The following is a 17785-nucleotide window of genomic DNA, read 5'->3' as shown; positions in this document are numbered from 1 at the left end:
TTTTATACTGTTTCTAGGATATGACCTCTACGAACTTTTTGATGCTGCAAAAAGTACAAAAAATAAATAAGAGCAGTCTTATCAACATATTGCTGCACAAAGTTGTGTTGGGGAAAAAACAAACAGATGCCACATACACAGCACCATAAGGATTTAAGAAAACACATGTTTCCTTTTAGGTATGTGGCTGGATCAACTCCAAGCATGCGTGGCAGGGTGGAGATCAGTCTGACTAACATGAAATAAGTTGGCATCTTCTGGTACTGAGCTTAGTTTTCTGTGTAGCTGAGTGAAAACCTGGCACTGCGGCACGGCAGTTGCAGTGAACCTGGTCTGGTGTGAAGCTCAAAGCTGGATAAAGAACCCTGGTGTAAGATCCATTCCATGCATCCAGTTTTGTCATCCAATTTTCACCCTAAGCATCCATCTAACAGGACTCAAAATCAAGTTTACAGAGTCAGTAGTATTGTTCATTGCATAATTGTATGGTCACCCAGCCAGATGCAGTGAACTTTGATCTGTGTGCATTATTCATCAGCCATATAGAGTTGCATGAACAGCTGGCAGGCATTTGTGCAAAGGGGAGAAGTAAAATGTGCAGAATTTGGTCAGTTTCTTCTCACTGCTACTGTGACGTTTTTAATGTCTATGAGACTGAAGTCAAACTTTCATAATTGTTTTCAAAACAAACAAAAGTTTGTTTGCTTTAGATTAATTTCAGTATTCCAAATATTTTTTTAATAAGCCTGCTACTCTCCTGACTAGTTTGCCTAACATTCGGGAGGTTATTTCAAGTGAGTTTTGAGTTTATAGAGTAGCTGAGACGTTATGCATAAAATTCAGTCTGTTCCAGTGGAAGATCAAAGGACTGGAAGTAACTGAACTTCCTACAGAGTCTGACTTCTCATATCAGCATTGTACTGACTTCTACATGCCTTTCCACCCATTCCTTATCTACTTATGCTCTTCACCACCCGGACACAAGCCAGATCTGATCCTGCAGCCACAGAGCCAAGTTAGCTTGGTGTTGTATATTATAGCCAGTATGACCTGCTGAGAAACACAGCAGTCTGGATCTGCTTAGATATATTCGTCATGTGTGACTTCAGCACATCATGGTAAAGGAAATGACAAGTCAGTTGTCAGCAGAATGTGGTTGATACTTTCTTTTTAGCTCTGCAGATGCTTTGAAGTGGGCAGTCTGGTCAGCCGTGCCTTTTTCATCTCTACCTGCAATGCTTTCTGCATCCATAAATCAAAGGCTTAAGTGGCAAAGGCTGACGTACAGGGAAGGAGGCAGGTACAGGACACCAGGACATGATTTTTGTTAGATGCTGTGTTTATGGAATAGATCTATAGGTCTGCATATCCCATTGTTCTCTGTTCCCATCTACAATGCTCAGGATATGTGGAAGACTCAGCTGGCATTTGTTTGTGGATAATCGGGTCTGGGATGTCTGTGTCTCCAGGGCATGTAGTGTGTTCTTCAGGCAGCTGCACAGCAATGAATGTGCCAGTTATCCTGAGTCATTCTTTGAAGCATTCACTGATCAGAATTGAATACAAGAAGAATCTTAACTGAACAAAACAACACTTCTCTGAATTGACCTGAATTCAAGGACGTTTCTCCCTATTTCTGATATTTCTAAAGCTGTTGTACTGAGGTTCTTGGACTTAATGCTGTTGGAGTATATTACTTTGTACTATTGCGCTATGGTTGTGTTTTTGAAGTTTAGTATCTGTAGATATCAAGAGATGGACAACTGTTTAGCATTTTCATAAACTAAATGATGTGGGCAATGAGTCTCATTGATGGGCGGGTTTTTCTGAACTGCTGCCATATTCAGCAGTAGTTCTCACAATAGTTGGTAGGCAGCTGGTGTTTATGGCTCAGCTACTGCTATGAGTCTTGTCTCCAGAACTTCTGCCCCATGGAGGGTGCAGGAGGCAAAGCTGCAACAGCTCCCAGGATTTATTTCATTTCTTTCAGTCAATGTCTTGGCCAAAGATGGAACATTTAACAATAAAAAGGGTTAGAAAAAAAGATGACCTTTAGAAGTATTTAGAATAGAGGTATATATATATATATATAAATATATATATGTATATAAAACATGGAAGAAACCTGAGTAATGGGTGCAATGTGTCTGGTTTTCAAAGGGCACTGGAAGCTACCAGGTGTCTCTGCTTTAGATATGCCAGGCTGATAAGGAGGGAAACATACACATTTAAAATCTACAGCTTGCACTTCCAGTCCTGAATTGGTTTTGTCCTCACTAAACAAAAATAAAAAGAATCTTTCTCTTGCTACAGGCAAGAATAAAAGACTATCTGAGACTTCTGTAGATTTTGATTTGGAAGAAACAGTACCACACAGATGAGAAACAGGCAAGCTGGGAAATCCCTGATGAAATCTCTGCAGCGGCATGTTCCTCCATACAGTTCCCTTGAACTAAATACAATTTTTTAATTCCTACCTACTCTTTTTTATTTTTCTTTTATCTATGTCCAAAGTCTCATCTCTCAAAGACAAGGAGAGAAAGCTATGAACAACAGATACCCTAATGAAGGTGCTTTTTTTTTTCCCCCTACCTGGGATTTCTGCATCAATAATTTAGCAAGTGATTAAAATTCTAGATCAGCAAAATGAAGCAGGTACAGGCATCACAACCAGGGTGAAATGCCTTCCATCTTAACTTCAAAATTAAATGACAGAGAGGAAAGCAGCATATCACTGCTCTTGACTAATGGCTAAAGTGGCTGAGACTGAATAGGGGACAGCTTTGCAAGGACCGAGAAGTCAAGAAATTTAGTAGAGTTCAGAAGGGTAAAGCTGCTCTCTGCAGTCACCCAAGGCAGACACAGCTGCATCATTTCTAGCCAAGAATATTGTTGGTTGGGATTGGAATAACAGAATAGCAGCAGAGTGCCAGAATAACACTGCTACCTCAGGAATCAAGCCAGAGAGGGGGAAGGGGATGACTTCTTCCAGGATCAGTGGATAAACACAATGGTGGACAGATGGATGATTGAAGTAATCTCTGAGGGATATTCCACAGAACTGCAGGGAAGCAAAAATGGTGTGTAGGGGGAGGCACGGAGAGTGATTTGTCTCGTCACGACTGGGAGCATGACAAATTTTAAAAAAATGAAAAACATTCCTCCCCATCTTCACCTGACAAGTGGGATACACAAACAAACGATGCTTCCCAACTAGTACATTTTTTAGGAATGTCTGTTGAAAACAGTCCAAAATAAACCAGTAAAAGCTCTACATTCAGGTATTTATATGACTGTCATCACTGTAGTATCTAAGCAGTAATTAATGAATTAGGAATGTCAATATAACACAACATGGCTGGCAGCTGAGATGAACTGGATAGGTTCTTTTCTAATCTGTCTTGTCTTACCCTGGCAGCTGATCTGACTAGAATGATTTTTCTCTCTTGCTGCTCCTCGGTTCCTCCACTGCAATGCACATTTTCCATAATTATTTCCCATCTCTGATTTTTGAACTCTGAAAAAAAGCTGCTTTTCTTCACTTTTTCCAGGTTTGGGTAACCTTTCACCTTAACATTGATGGTTGCTTAAGGTAAGCAGGTAGTGGTGAAATATACGTATTCCATTTTATTTGTCATCATTTGGGTTACAGGGACGTCAGTGGATTGAGGTGTTGATAAGACTACTTTATTTTCTTCTCCACTTTCCTAAGCTGCCTCTTGTGTTGTACATTAAATTTATGCAAACTTAATGCTGGTGATACACAATGTTCACATTTATCTTGTGACCAGTTTAATACTAATGGGATTCTGATCTGTGAGCTTTATTTTATTAAATAATTTGTGGTTCATTAATGACATAGTGGGGAAGTATAATGGCACTTTGCAACCTTGGATAGCTTTTCATGATGTAGGGCCAGAGTGTTTGCTTGCTTTTGGGGGCCTCTAACAATCATTACTTGTTAGGAGTTGCTCTGGCTTGCCCCAGCTATCTCAGAAGCAACCATCCTTTAGTCCTTTTTCTTGCCTCCGGTAATATACACTTATTTCCCACAATTTTTTTCCAGGAATGTGAGTGAAGGAAATGTATATCAACCCCCTGTATTGTTAACGTGGACCTTGAAATTTTTGATAGCACATGATATCTCATCGTTTGGTAGCACACAGAAACAAACCCGATCATCCTAACCCTTTTTGGCAGTTTAAAGGGAATTTAATGAGCTCATTGATATTTAAGATTCTTCTATGCTTGCCATGTATAGTAATGGGAATATGCATAAATTAGGCTCTTTTGAAAATCTGCATGATGTAGAAACATTTCGAGCAAGTCAAGATCTGCTTTAGTCTGAAACAGTACTTTATGTTGAAAAATACATCACAATCATCTTAACACCACTGAAAGTCCAATCCCAGACATACTGTGATACTGTGATACCTATTGGAAGAAAGGCTGTCACTTATCAATTCAGAAAAAAATAGCTATGAAGTTGTTTTAATTTCCCCCCATTCTGTTAAGAAATGTCTAGTAACCAAGAACCAACTATTGCTAAGAAAGTGCTAAACTGCAGTGGTCACGGTGAAGAGCAATTGCAATAAAGGCACATTATGATGGATTCATTTTCTGTCCTGATGCCACTGCCTGAAAGGGATCCATATCTTGGCTTATCCTTTGACATTAGATTTCTTCTTGATGCTAGCAGAGCTGCTGTTATATGTCCAGAAAAACACTTTTTTTTGACTTTGTGATCTCAGAAAGCACCAAGACATAACGTTAAGTGCTGAGGATTTAGGTAGTGCTGTGAGCTGTGAGATGATCTGGATTAGAGCCCTGCCTGTCCACCCCAGGATCACTAGAAATCTGGGTCTCTGAACACAACTCAGTATAATAAAAATAACTTTGCCTCCCCTTTGTTATTAGCTTTTGAATGACTTTGTGTTGTTTGTTGTGATGGTTCTCTGTAGCTATATTAGCCAGGAGAAAATGACTCTTCCTGTCTCAGGAAAGCGCATCATGTTGTGTTGGCTGAATTTAGAGTAATATACAAGACCTATAGGTTGCCATTCATAGTTTTGAAGGGAGACTGAAGGCAGCCGCCTTCCCTCTTATTTGGATATGTCCCTTTGTTAAGATTGTGGAAAAAGCTCATAATATTATTGCTTAAGCATTATTAATTCTTTGCATATGCTGTAGCTCTTCAGAATGCTTCCTTATCACGTTCTGGACCACAAGTTTGCATGTGCAGTAGAATTCAGTGGGATTTGAGGCTACTGTGTATTTTGTAGGATCAAGCACCTAATATTGATGCTGTGCCATTAGTCTTAAGGTTAATTGAAAGACCTTTATTTTTTCCCCTTGAGTTTGCCTAAGCAGTGATGAATACTTAAATTCTAGGCACAGCTCCCTCATGGGAAGACTACTGAAGAAATAATTTCTCTTTCCTGGAGCCAAAGATTTGGGAAAAGAAAAGAAAGACCTGCCTGTGGCAGTGAACAGGACAGTCCCCGACTGTTTGTGCTCTTTCTGATGGGGAACTTTCTGTTAGAGAATACAGAGAGCAGCCAGGGTCAGAAACCTGATGAGACATCAATATCATATGTGCTTCTAAGGAAGGAACTTAGTGGTTTCCTTTTAAAGGAAGCCCTATTAATTTAACATTAATAATGTATTGAACTTTAAAGGTTCAAGGATATTGAGGCCATTTCTTTGAAGTTGCTGAGTGTCCCCAAACCACATTGAAATTAATGGGATTGGAGGGCATGCAGCGCCATGCAGAGCTATTCTGAAGTGAGTATCACAAGGTAACTTGCTTCTTCTTACTGCATTATTTTATAGAGCTCTTCAGACTTGATATCTAGACATGATTAAACAACTTATTGGAGAGGAACCACCCCATCTAACACAACACGGAGTGGGCTATTGTGTCTGCTGACACTCCTGTCAGAGACTTTGGAAAACACTGAGACCAAATTGTATTCATGTGGTTTTGAACATGTTTAGCTATGTTGTAATGTTATGCCAAATTGTTTGTCACAACTACCAGCATATATATGAGACTGCTTGTGTGAAATCTCACCCTTTAGTCCAGGTTTTTCATGGGAATCTTATCAGGAAACAAAATTACAATAAATAGAAAATGCACAGAATAGCCAAGTCTCTGTGTCATAGCAAAGTTCCCATGATAGTGCCTTACTTTTGCCCTCTGATGTGATAAAAACAGGTCACGTCCATTTTGCTTGCGTTGAATACTGTTTGGCATTCACAGCAGCAGTGAGAGCTTTTACACATGGGGATGGTGGAAGAGGGATTTATGGAATTGGAAAGTATTAACTTAATGAAAGAGCATTTGCATGTTTTCTGAGCAAAACGTTATCCAAAAAAATAAAAAAATCTGGCATAGCTGGTGAAAGCATTTTATTTATTGATCCCTTTATAATCCTTTGTTTTCTTTTTCCTCCCTCATCATATGGTGATGCATACAATGTAGGCTGTAATATTCATAAGCAGACTAACCTTTCTTGTCCTGTAACTATGCACTTATAAATGATGCTTTATATAGTGCCTGAAGTGTGTGTTGTTAGGTTCTTTTGATATAAAAAGGCTGCATAAACACATCTTAAATAATAGCTGCAATTATGTACAGACTTGTTTTAAACAAACTGAACGTTAATTCTAGAGGGCTGAATCTTCAGCTAATTGCATCTGCTTAGTTCCCCTGCTGTCGGATCCACTTCATACACGTGTGCTCCATTTGCTTTAAGAGGCAAAAGCAGCTCCTTCTATGACTGGAGATGTTGAAACTGATTTTTTAGAATGAGAAAGCCTGTTTTCCCTTCACATTTTAGGCAGCGCATTCCTTGGGTTTAACAGTGTGAAAAATATCCATATAAAATGTAGCCATTAAAGCTATTTAAACTAATTACCTAAGATTCTGAAAATGGAGTTTAGCAAAAAAAGATTAAACTTTTCCTTATAGCTTTTTTCCTTTTGTAACCACCGTGCACTGTTCCCTGTAGGGCTCATTTTCTATTAGAACACATAGTCACATAGAATTACAAGCAATAGCTCCTGGTGGCTGGGAGAGAAGCAGGATCAGGCCTGTAAAGCCCATAGTCTGTGGGACACAAAGTGTGGATCTAAGTGAGGATCATACCACCTTCTAATACCTTATCATTATATCCTTCATTTCAATGTTCACCGTTCTGATAGCAGATTTGAGGATTTATTTTTCTTGTAGTAAGCACTAGGTAATTTTTCCATGAGTTTCATATTAGATTATTAGCAGTGAATTAATGGTTTGCGCTAAGTTTATTATGAAACTATACGGCTCATAGTTGCAGCTTCTTTTAATCTCATAACTATGCAGAAGAGTTAAGAGTGATAAAAACCTTATTATGCATTTAATGCCAGGGCAGTGCTAGCCAGGTTATCAGAAGCAAGACTCTTAGGATGTAAATTAAGGAGGGATAAGCAGGCAGAGTGATTAATATAGCAATCAGAAGAGATCAGATCAATAAAATTCAGATTAAAAAAAAATGTTTCCTAGCTGCTGTGAGCCTGGTTCTCCTCAGCGCAGCATTTTTTATCCGTGTGAAATGGCAGTAAAGTGAATGGAGAATTCTGATCTGGCAGGATTCTACTCTTGGCTTATGCTCACATGCGAATGACATAAATGATGGCATCAGATACAAGGCTTTTTATCTTTTATTTAAGTATAGAAAGTAAATAAGTAATTGTAGAATGACTTGTTGATATCTTGCAAATAAGCATATTTACTGAGGGGTATTTTGTATTAATTACAGCATTTTATATTATGTCAGCATTAGCATTCCAATGAGATGAAGATCTCTTTGTGCTGCAAATTATATGCAGATATTTGAGCATCTGCACCATGGTACCTGCTATGTGATACAATGTTATCTGATTATTTTAAAGTAGTTTTACTGACTGAGCAACAGATTCTCTTTGAAACATAAACCTACTCATTTTAACCTCTAAACTGGATACAGTTAACTGATGACTTTATAGGGCATTGGCATCTTTTGCTGTTTGCATTTACTGTACTTTTTTTTATAATCCTGTACAATTCTGTTTCCCTGTACATGGAAGTCACTAGGAAACAAAAATGCATGACGTCTTGCAGAACTTAGCCTGTGATTTTATGCTCCACAATGAGATATACCTACAATAATCTGACAAAATGAAAGCAACACGTGTCATATCAGCTCCAAATAAATATCCTGTCTCCTCCACAGCAGCTGCACTGAAAGAGATCTGACATAATGGTGTTATATCAGCAGAGCTACTAATCTCAGATACTAGTGATTTCAGAGAGGACGCTGTAGCAAATGGAGGTCATCCAATATCCTCTAGCACTTTGCACAAACGTGGCATTTTGCACTGTCCCTGCGAATGGCAGAATCCAGCGCTGATGCTGCTGTTGCGGAGCTGCTTGTGCAGGTAACCTGCTCCTAACAGCCCCGGGGCTGTTCAGATGGGCCTGGTTACTTTGGTGCCTTGCAGAAGCAACAATATTTCTTGGAAGCAAATGGCATACTCTAGGTTTTAGTGGCAAAACCAGAAGTCTCTGACATATCAGAATTTTTGGTTTGGTTTTTTTTTTTTTTTCTAAGATATTTAACCCTCTTGCGGAATACAGAATTGCTTTCTAGCCCTTTTGTCTCCTCAGTACCGTGTGTAACAGGTCATGCCAAAAAACAGTTGCTGACATAGAAGAGTTGCAGAGTTCTGATGGGAACATGGGAGTATCAGGATCCACAAAGCAAGCACGTGTTTATGGTCCTAAAGAGGGGAGAATTGCGATGAGAGGTACAGTAATTTAACTGAAAGAAGAAGGATGTGGAGAGAATTTTGCTATTTTCACTGTCATGAGGTGGTACATACGAAGAATCGTTTTCCTTGGCAACAATTCCTGAGCCAGAAGGTTGAACCTGTTTACCCAGGCTCACTGCCATTCTGTCAGATGGGCACCAATACACCAATTGTAGAGACCTCGTGTTGCATGTGCAACAGGTGTAAGTGTCCCAGATAGGACTCCCAGCAAGGACTGTCCATATGTCTGCTCATTCTAATTTTATATTCCCTTGTCCCATTACTAATCCAGGTATGGGTCTGAGTATGATTCAAAAATAGAGAACAGCTTTTTTCTCCTTTAATAAGACTTCTTGCCCACTTGTATAACATAGATTGGAGTGATGGTTTAGAAGAAGATTTTGGAAGACAAACTTTCCACTCTGGCCTTACCAGACCCCCTCCTTCTGCAGTCACAGAAATGAGTTTTATACATCTTTTTCCTTTCTAAGCAAAGTCCCTGTAGGATCCATCGGAGTCAGTCTTTGGCACCAAGCTAGGTTTCATATGCAAAGCAGAGTGAAAATCTGTGTTCCCTCACTCCCCACACTATTTTGCAGGATGTTTTGCCTGAACTGGTATAAAACATTGAGGCTTCAGGGTTCAAGAAAGAGCGTGGCACCGGGGATTGTCTCCTTCGCTGCTCTCTCACAACCACCACCTGCCTTTCCTCTTGATTTCCTCAGTGGCCTCAGTTCTCTGTAAATCTGCAGGACTCACAGTGTTGCTATTGCCCCATCTTACATATTTTATGTGGCTATGGTACAACATCTTATTTTGCTTATCATACTCCTTTTTATGCGTTTCATTTTCATGTGTATTGAAGAGATAAGGATCTGGTATCTGTGGGATGTGCAGAGTAATGCCAGGTCATGCTCTTCTCTGATAGCTGAAGCAACTGCACAGGCATGCAATTATTTAGTACAAAGCTTTAATAATCTAATTTTCTTGCACATCTGATGCAGTCTGTTCCGTACTAATGCAACAGATTGGGGAAAATATGACAAAAATCATATTTTTCATGATATTTCTTTTGGAAGTAGCTTTACTAAGTGTTGGGGCAACAAACTGAAGCAGAGCTGCAGAGATGGCCTCCTTTGATTTTGCTTTAATTTAAACTCTGAATAATGGATTATATTTTCCTTCTGGAGCTGGCATATATCATTTAGACTGGCCACAGAGTGGGCAAAAGCAACACATTTTTGATTGTGCATGTTTCTATGATCACTGACAGAAAGCAGGTGCATTTGAAAATACCCATCCTCCCTCTATTTACATACGTGCTTTTTTCACCCACTTCTAAAATGCAGCTGCCTTTGGTTGGCTGAACCAGCGTTAGCTCTGTATATTGCTGCTAGATGCACTTTAATGCAATGGAATTTTCTGGGACATTTTAAGTAGAAGAATGATTGCTGTGCTTTGTTGAGACTCACATATTAGTATCCTCTCCTATTGCTGAAGCATCTGGAAATCTTTAAGGACTTCTGTTGCAGAGCGTAAAGGCATAAAAGCAACCTGCATAAACCAGTGCTGAGATCCAAAAAAAATTGCAGTTCAGACTGGATATGAATATTTTGCTGCTCATATATTTTTGATTATGAGTTGGGATGTGCCATTTTCCAAATGCTGCTGTAGTACAGTCCAGTGCAACAAATCCATACACAGTTTGAGTTCTCTAGGCAATGGTATAAAAGCTAAAATAATGAAGATAATGTCATCTGCAAACTGTAAAGAGTGCACAGTGGAACGGTCCTTTCAGTTTAACATGTCACCATTCAATTACTGGAACAAGCATCAGTACTGCATGAGAAATGTGCATCCACTCATAACTCATTCCACTGGTGTGTCTGAATTTCTGTTAAAGCAGAGTGTTGGTCCTTCTGTCAGTATGTTTAATTAACTTCAGCTTCACTTTTGCTTCTGCAATTTACAGTCAGTTAAATCTTAAATATTGTTTTGTTACTGGTAGAACAGTATGTAATGGTCCTAATCTTGTATTCTTTTTAGTCTGAATGTCACACTCTCTTTGTAATTTTTAATGACAACAATTTTTATTGTATTGCTGAAACTATTCCTGGGGTGATTGTGTCTTTTGTATATAACATGCAATCTACAAATGAAACTGCCACAGAAAGGTGCTAAATCCAGCATCCTCTGTACCTGAGTATTTGTGTTAAAAAATACTGGATGTAGTGCAAGAGACTGAAAATATCTCATCAGATAAAACCAACCCCAAATTTAAGCTAATGATACACAAGGTAGCTGAGCTTTCTGTAGCTCAGTGAAAGAGACTTGCTCAAAATATGAAAACATTAAGCAAAATACAAGAGGAGGCAGAACATATTTCCTTATCAGCTCTGTTCTGCTATGGAAATCATCTGCACATTTGTCTTGCTGTGTGTCTCTATGCGCTTTGAAAGTATTTCCAACTAACAGGGATCTTACATTTTGACCACAAAATTTGCTCTGGTTATGATTTCCCTGAAGACCGAGAGAAGTAGCGACTTTATGGGAAGCAAGCTGACTGATTAAGACCTTTCTACTCTTGGCTTCTCAGGAATTTAGAGAAGTCATTAAGCAACAGTCTCATCAGTGGCAAACCTTAGCCAAAGTTTACACTTCTATTGTTACAGCCTTCAGAATATTGGTCAAAGAAACCTTTAGATGTGTTACTGTGTTGTGCTATCAAATGCATCTGTAATGGAGCTGGATGTCACACGTGTGGAACAGAAGCAAGTACCTTGCCTGGCTACCAGGGTGACACAGCAGACAGAGAAGAGAGCAACAAAAATGATAGTCCTTGCCTCAGCGTTATAGCATAAGTCAAGATCGGTGAAGCTATGGGCTTTGAATTTCTGTTCCACTTTTGGAACTCATGGGAGCATGGGATGAGAGGAGACGTGGTTATAGACACAGCTTTGCCTGTGGTTCACTCTGTCACTTCTCCAAAGTGAGAGATTGTTGGAGAAGTTGGGAAAGGAAGGGGAGAAACCGCTTTTCAGTCCACCAACTTTGACTCAGATATTGATTACTGTATCTGAGCCCATTCTTTTTCTCTGCATTTTTATCCCATACTGAATTTATGGGTTGCACAGAAACCATCATTAGCACTATAGATCCTCATTTTCTACCTGAATTTTTAAGTTTAGTAATCAGCTCTTTAGAAGCTGAGTATGTTTTTCTGTATGAGAAGAAGGGAAAAGGTCCTGTAAGATACAGATGTTGAATAAACATCACTCAAGAACTTGAGGAACTTCTGTAGAAGATTATACCCTGTTTAGAGTTTGTAAAGTTTATGTAATTAAACATTTCCCATGCCTTTCCTTAATTTTCTGCTGTCTTTCATTATGTCTTTGTAGCTCAACAAAATTCACCAAAAATCCATGAAGGCTGGTGGGCCTATAAGGAGGTGGTCCAGGGAAGCTTTGTTCCAGGTAAGTGTAATTTAAAAATCTTAGTTTTTATTAAATATTTTTTCACTAGAATTAGTATAGTTGGGTTTGGAGGAGATTTTTTGGGTTTGCTTTTTTTGTTGTTGTTTGGTTGGATTTGTATGTGCGTGTGGAGAGACACCTCCTTTCTGAGAGAACCCTGAATTACCCGAACATTTTGAATATTGGACTAATCTAGCACACATCTTCAAGAATTGGTCCAGAAGGACAATTATCAGCAGCTCACTGAAGCAGCCATGAAGAAAGCCAAGGTAGTTTGGGGCACCTGTCTTGCAGACTGTCATGATTCTTTCAAATACAACTCTGAAACCTGCAAGCCTCAGCAGAAGAGAGAAATCCCATGAATTTTTACAGAACAAACAACTGTTTTCAGCACCGTCTAGATTTTGGAGTCTTCGAAAACCATAAATAAAGCATTTCAAGGATGCATTTTACGGTTATGATCTCAGAGTAACGCATCACAAAGGATATGGTAGTGCATACTAAGTTGATCCATAATGTCAGCAGTCACATGTGGGATCTCGCATGAGACGCTAATTAGCAGCGGAGAGGTGATGGCTGCGGGGCAGTCTGAGGAGCTCGAGCCCAAGTTGCTGAGTGATGTGCACCGAAGCAAACGGCTATAGCCATCTGCTAAGAGATTTCCTTCCCACAGCTGTTTGTCCTGTCCCAGGGCTGAAGTTACCACCCCCAAAGATATTAGAAAGGAATTTTTGTCCAGGGCTCTGCCACTGCAGTTCAAAAGTGGCACCTAAGTTAATATGATTGACATCAATACAGCTCTTTAGCTGCCTGGGGGAGCAACCAGAGGCACAGAGATGACTAATTGGGGGTGCTGGCATTGTGAAACACTCCACGATGAGCTGCTGGAGTTTGTCTGTCACAGCTTTGGCTCTGCGAGTACTTTTCGCCTACTTCAAAGCAAAGGCACTGTCTGTCTTTGAACTCTCACTTCTTTCATGTATAGTTGTGTAAGAATGCGTTGAGGAGTATATCACAATACGGCGAGGTTAGAATATGCCATTCATTAGGTTTTGCTCTTAATATTCTGTTTTCATAGTATTTAAGTCAAGTCCTAACAAATGTTCTGGATCCTGCACAGATTTATCTTTGAGCAGCTCATAAAAATCGAAACATTCTTCACTACATTCCCCAAATCACAGACTCACTATATTCTGGGATAAATTTTAGAGAAAAAAAAAATATTTTAAATCCCTTTCTAATATAATATGATCATCTGGATTTTTCTTTCCTCAGATTCTGGGATTCAGACCTTAAATGACATGTTGTAAAACAGTGGCAAACTTAAAACCCGAACATAACATACACTTTCTGAAAAGCACATGTATTATGCCATCCTCCAGTCACATAGGGGTCTATTTTATGTATTGAGACTGGTTAACACTTAGTTTGGCTGCCTAAATAATACAAAACATAAATCTGCTGATGGCTACTCCTGCATTGCTCCCTTTTGTACTAACCATAACATTTCTTCTAGTCTTATTTTGGAACTTCAGGAGGCTGCAGCATCGCTCACCGTCTGCTGTGTTTTTCTTGTCAGTGCAAACAGTGGTGCTGTGTGAGCTACAGCCGCGTTTGGAACAGCCTGCACACACTCTGCAAAATCACTCAGGCTGGTGCCAGCTCTGAAGAATTAACCAGCCATATATAATTATTTACTGCAACAATAATAGCAGTTTTTCTTTTAGAAAGCAATATATTGGAACACTTCATTTCTTCAGGGTGATAAAGCATAGATTCTGGAAATCATTCACTTATTGATTGGAACTTAGGTTAGTATGTATAATATTTCAGCTTTGGTTGTCAGTTAAAGACAGCTTGAAGGAAATATATTCTGTACCAAAGATTTTCTTGGTTTCTTACTTCCTTTGGTGATTCTGCAAAAACTGACTGTTTACAAATTGTGTAAACAGAAAGGAAACTTTTAAAAAAATATATATAATTAAATATAATCAAAATGTAAAACCATTCTCTCCCCTTTCAGTGAATTATTGATACAATTAATTGTTTTAAAACAGTGAGGAACAGATGAGATGGCTGCTTTTAATTTGGAAGAAGAAAGGAACACTGTTGAGAGGAGACATTTGATGGCCTCAGTTCTAATACAAGTATGGCAACATTTACAGGTCTTCATATAATATGTAACCAAATTATAGCACTGAGGTTTGAGACACTCTCACATTAGTAGTAGCACTGTACTTAATGAGACTATCAGAATAAGTCTGTAATTTTGAATCTTCCATAAAAATGTAAAGAGGCTGGTTAAAGAGTGACTCACGCCTCAAAGGTTTGATTCATCCCTGAACTTAAGTATGAACAAAGTGGAATTTAGCATATTAGGATCCAGTTGTGGTTCTATATAATACTGTACCTTCACAAGGAAGTACAAATCCATGTGGTACAACTTGGTCTCTAGAATTAGTCAACATTTAGCCTTATTAGAAGAGTTACATAGGTACTATGTCTGAATTAAAGCTGAGTTTACCAGACTAATTATTTCACAGATTGGATTTTCCTGACAAAGCCTCCAATGCTGCTGTTATGTGGATACTCACATTTTACTGAGGGATGAAATGTCCCTTGGTAAGTCAGTGATATAACTGAGAGAACCGTGCCATACGTATTTATAGCAAGGAGTGTGTTTAACAATCTCTACCTGTGTCTCTGAACTTCTGATCATGCAAAGCTTCAGGCTTTGTGAGTCGTTTTATGAATTTACCTGTTTTTAATACAAATGTGAATCTACTTGCTTTCACAAATAGATGGATAAATAATTCAAGATACTAAGTTTGAGCGGTGATCTGTAATGTTCTCTTTCAATAGCAATCATAGCAGTGGTAGAAGAATCAAAGTTGACATTGATTTTGAAGATGTATGTGTGAGAAATAGGATTTGCTTTTTCCTTTAACAAAATGCTACAAGTGGCTGCTGAACAGAAGTGCCAATGTAATGATATTCTAGGATGTGCACTAGGGGCATCCTGCCCGTGTAACGGGCACATTCTTTGCAAATTCAGGTGAGAACACACCAGGTGTTCACGCATCTGGCTGTGGTCCAGCAGTCTTTTGTCTGTCCGGTAACTCTTAGTAATTAAGCAGGATTAAGGGCTTTGTCTTAAACACTTTGGTAGCGATCCCCCTCTGGGGCTGCAAACCAAGCTGAATGCTGAACTCTCATCTACCCTGTAAGAAATGCAGAATTAACTTCAAAGGCAGAAACCACTTGGGCTGATAGGACAGCCCTGTTTGCTGTAATTTCAGTTGGGCCATTTGTGCTGCCAGTGACTAGCCCTTAGAAGAAGGTGCCAACAAGAATTGCTCCGTTAACGAGCAATATGCTATTTTTTTTTTTTCAGCTACATCCAACTTCTGCAATGGCTTCCCAATATGCACAAGAACTTTTCTTCTAGTGGGTTTCCAGTTTCTAGCTAGCTTTGAATTACCTAGAAATCTCCCTAGAGGCTTTGAGTGAGACTGTTTCCTGAATTAATAACTACAGTCGGTCTCGAGCCAGGAAGAAAAGCTGCTGCTACAGCCTTCTGAATGGTCTTATCCAGAGATGCAAAGGTGATGGGCAGTGAGAGGTTTTTAGAAACTCCCTTTCTAAAGGGAATAAAAGGGAGGAACAAAAGGGAGGAAAGGGAATAAAAAGAGGAGATTGATGGGGTAAGTAGGTTAGTCAAATTATCTTGTCCAAACTGCGTTATAAAAGGCTTAAATGTATCGGTTTCCTTCTCCTGTTTTTGACCTTTAATGTTCCAGTGGTGGGTAGTCTAAGCTCACACTTAATAGGTGGAGTCAAAGAGAACTGGCTTTGTAGATGCTCTAAGCCTGATAGTAACAGGTAGACTATTTCTTTTCCCCGTAGCTTCCTTCACTCCTTCAGCAAACGAGTAAACAAATTTTACATGGCAAGCAATATGAAGTAACTATGGTAAAGAACGCTCAAAATCTAAAATTTTAAACCTTGCCAAACTTGTGGTGGGACCACAGTTCTTTGCTGAAGTGGTCTCAGATCCTTTTTTCCTTCACAGCCTTATTATCTTTCCTGGGTGTGTTTTTTTTTCTCCTCTTAAGTTGTGATTAATATCCACAGAAGAAAAATTGCATGTAACAGTTGTATCTCAGGCTTTGCTTCGTTATAATGGCAGGAAGAAATGACTGAAGTTGTCTTCCTCTCTGTTTCTGGCACTGCAAGGACCAAATCTTCCCTGTACACTGGGCAGGCTGGTGCATCCCGCTGTGGGACCAGCTGCTGCCTCTCCTGGGGAACCTGCAGGTTCCTCCTGCTGGGACACAAGCAGTGTCCCCTTCCACTGCAGGAATGTGCTCATATGGAGTTCCTTCAAGGCAGTAATCTGCAGATCCTCATCATTTATTGTACCTCAAGCTCTGCTGTTAACCTAGATGCCAATTTTTGACGTTGAAAATTCTCGTTCCCACTCTCCTGAAGTTGTTGTTGTTTGCCTTGCAGTTACACAGCACTAATTCAGGGCTACCACAGAGCTTCTAGCTGAGAGGAAGCTGAGATGTGGTTACTATTTGGGCATTTATATCCTCAAACAGGAGAACAGGGCACAGTATCCAAAACATCTGCTGCCCTACACACTATGGAATCTACAATCATTATGGAATCTTGAAGACCTACACTTACTGTTGGTTAAGTAACTGCTCTTCCTGCAAATGTAATGCAATTTATTTTTTTTTAAATATTATCCCAGCCCACTTTGAATTTGTTAAAAGTGAAAAGCCAGCAAGCCCATCTCTGTGATCTTTCAAGGGTTCATCATGCTGTCATAAGCACATCCTCTTAAGCTTTTGCATAAAAAAGAAGGATCACTCATGTGCAGGACCTTAGATGTATCATCAAAAATGTGGGGGTTGGAATAAAAAAGTAAGGCTAATATTAGGAATCTTTCTTTTCTTAGGTTCTTCACTGTGACCTAAAAGCAAAAGAAGGAATTTCAGTTATACTGGTGTATACAGGAAAGGTTTTATCATATTCTTGACAAGCTAAATATAAAAGACAGTTTAAACAGTGGTCCATGACTAAGTCATTAATAACTCAAAGGTTGTCAGTGCTTACTTTGAAGGATTTTTCAGGATAGTTCTAAGTGCCAGACAGCAAGGCTCCTGTGTCTTGATGCCGCTGAGTGTATGTATTGGTATATTTATATATATAAGTTTATCTTATCTTACTCCTTGACAGGGTGCTCTTCCTACAATTTATTAGTACTTCTTGTCACTCTTTGTCAATAGACATTTTGATGGTATCCATGTCTTAGAGGAGTAGAATCGAAGCATTAAAAAATCTGATAGAAGAGTTAGTGTTTGCTCAGAGACCCAAGGAACTTTTCTAAGCTAATAATCCAAACTGAAAGTGAGTAATGACATCTGCCATGGCTGATTATGTAAAGAGGGGACTTGGAACTCCGGCTATTAATT

The 17785-nt window shown here is 39.2% G+C and overlaps 1 protein-coding gene across 1 annotated transcript in view; it reads left to right on the top strand.

Moving 5' to 3' along the window:
- CA10 (carbonic anhydrase 10) overlaps positions 1 to 17785 on the top strand; it is a gene marked incomplete at both ends in the record, with an annotated part of 164769 nt that overhangs the window by 21752 nt on the left and 125232 nt on the right. Inside the window, one exon of the mRNA XM_080356752.1 lies at positions 12228 to 12302. Within this exon, the coding sequence (XP_080212878.1) occupies positions 12228 to 12302 (75 nt within the window). The remainder of the gene's footprint in view (positions 1 to 12227; positions 12303 to 17785) is intronic.

Source organism: Nesoenas mayeri, assembly GCF_963082525.1.
Source record: "Nesoenas mayeri genome assembly, chromosome: 19".
NCBI classification, from domain to species: Eukaryota; Metazoa; Chordata; class Aves; order Columbiformes; family Columbidae; genus Nesoenas; species Nesoenas mayeri.
This window is presented reverse-complemented; position numbering and strand designations above follow the sequence as displayed.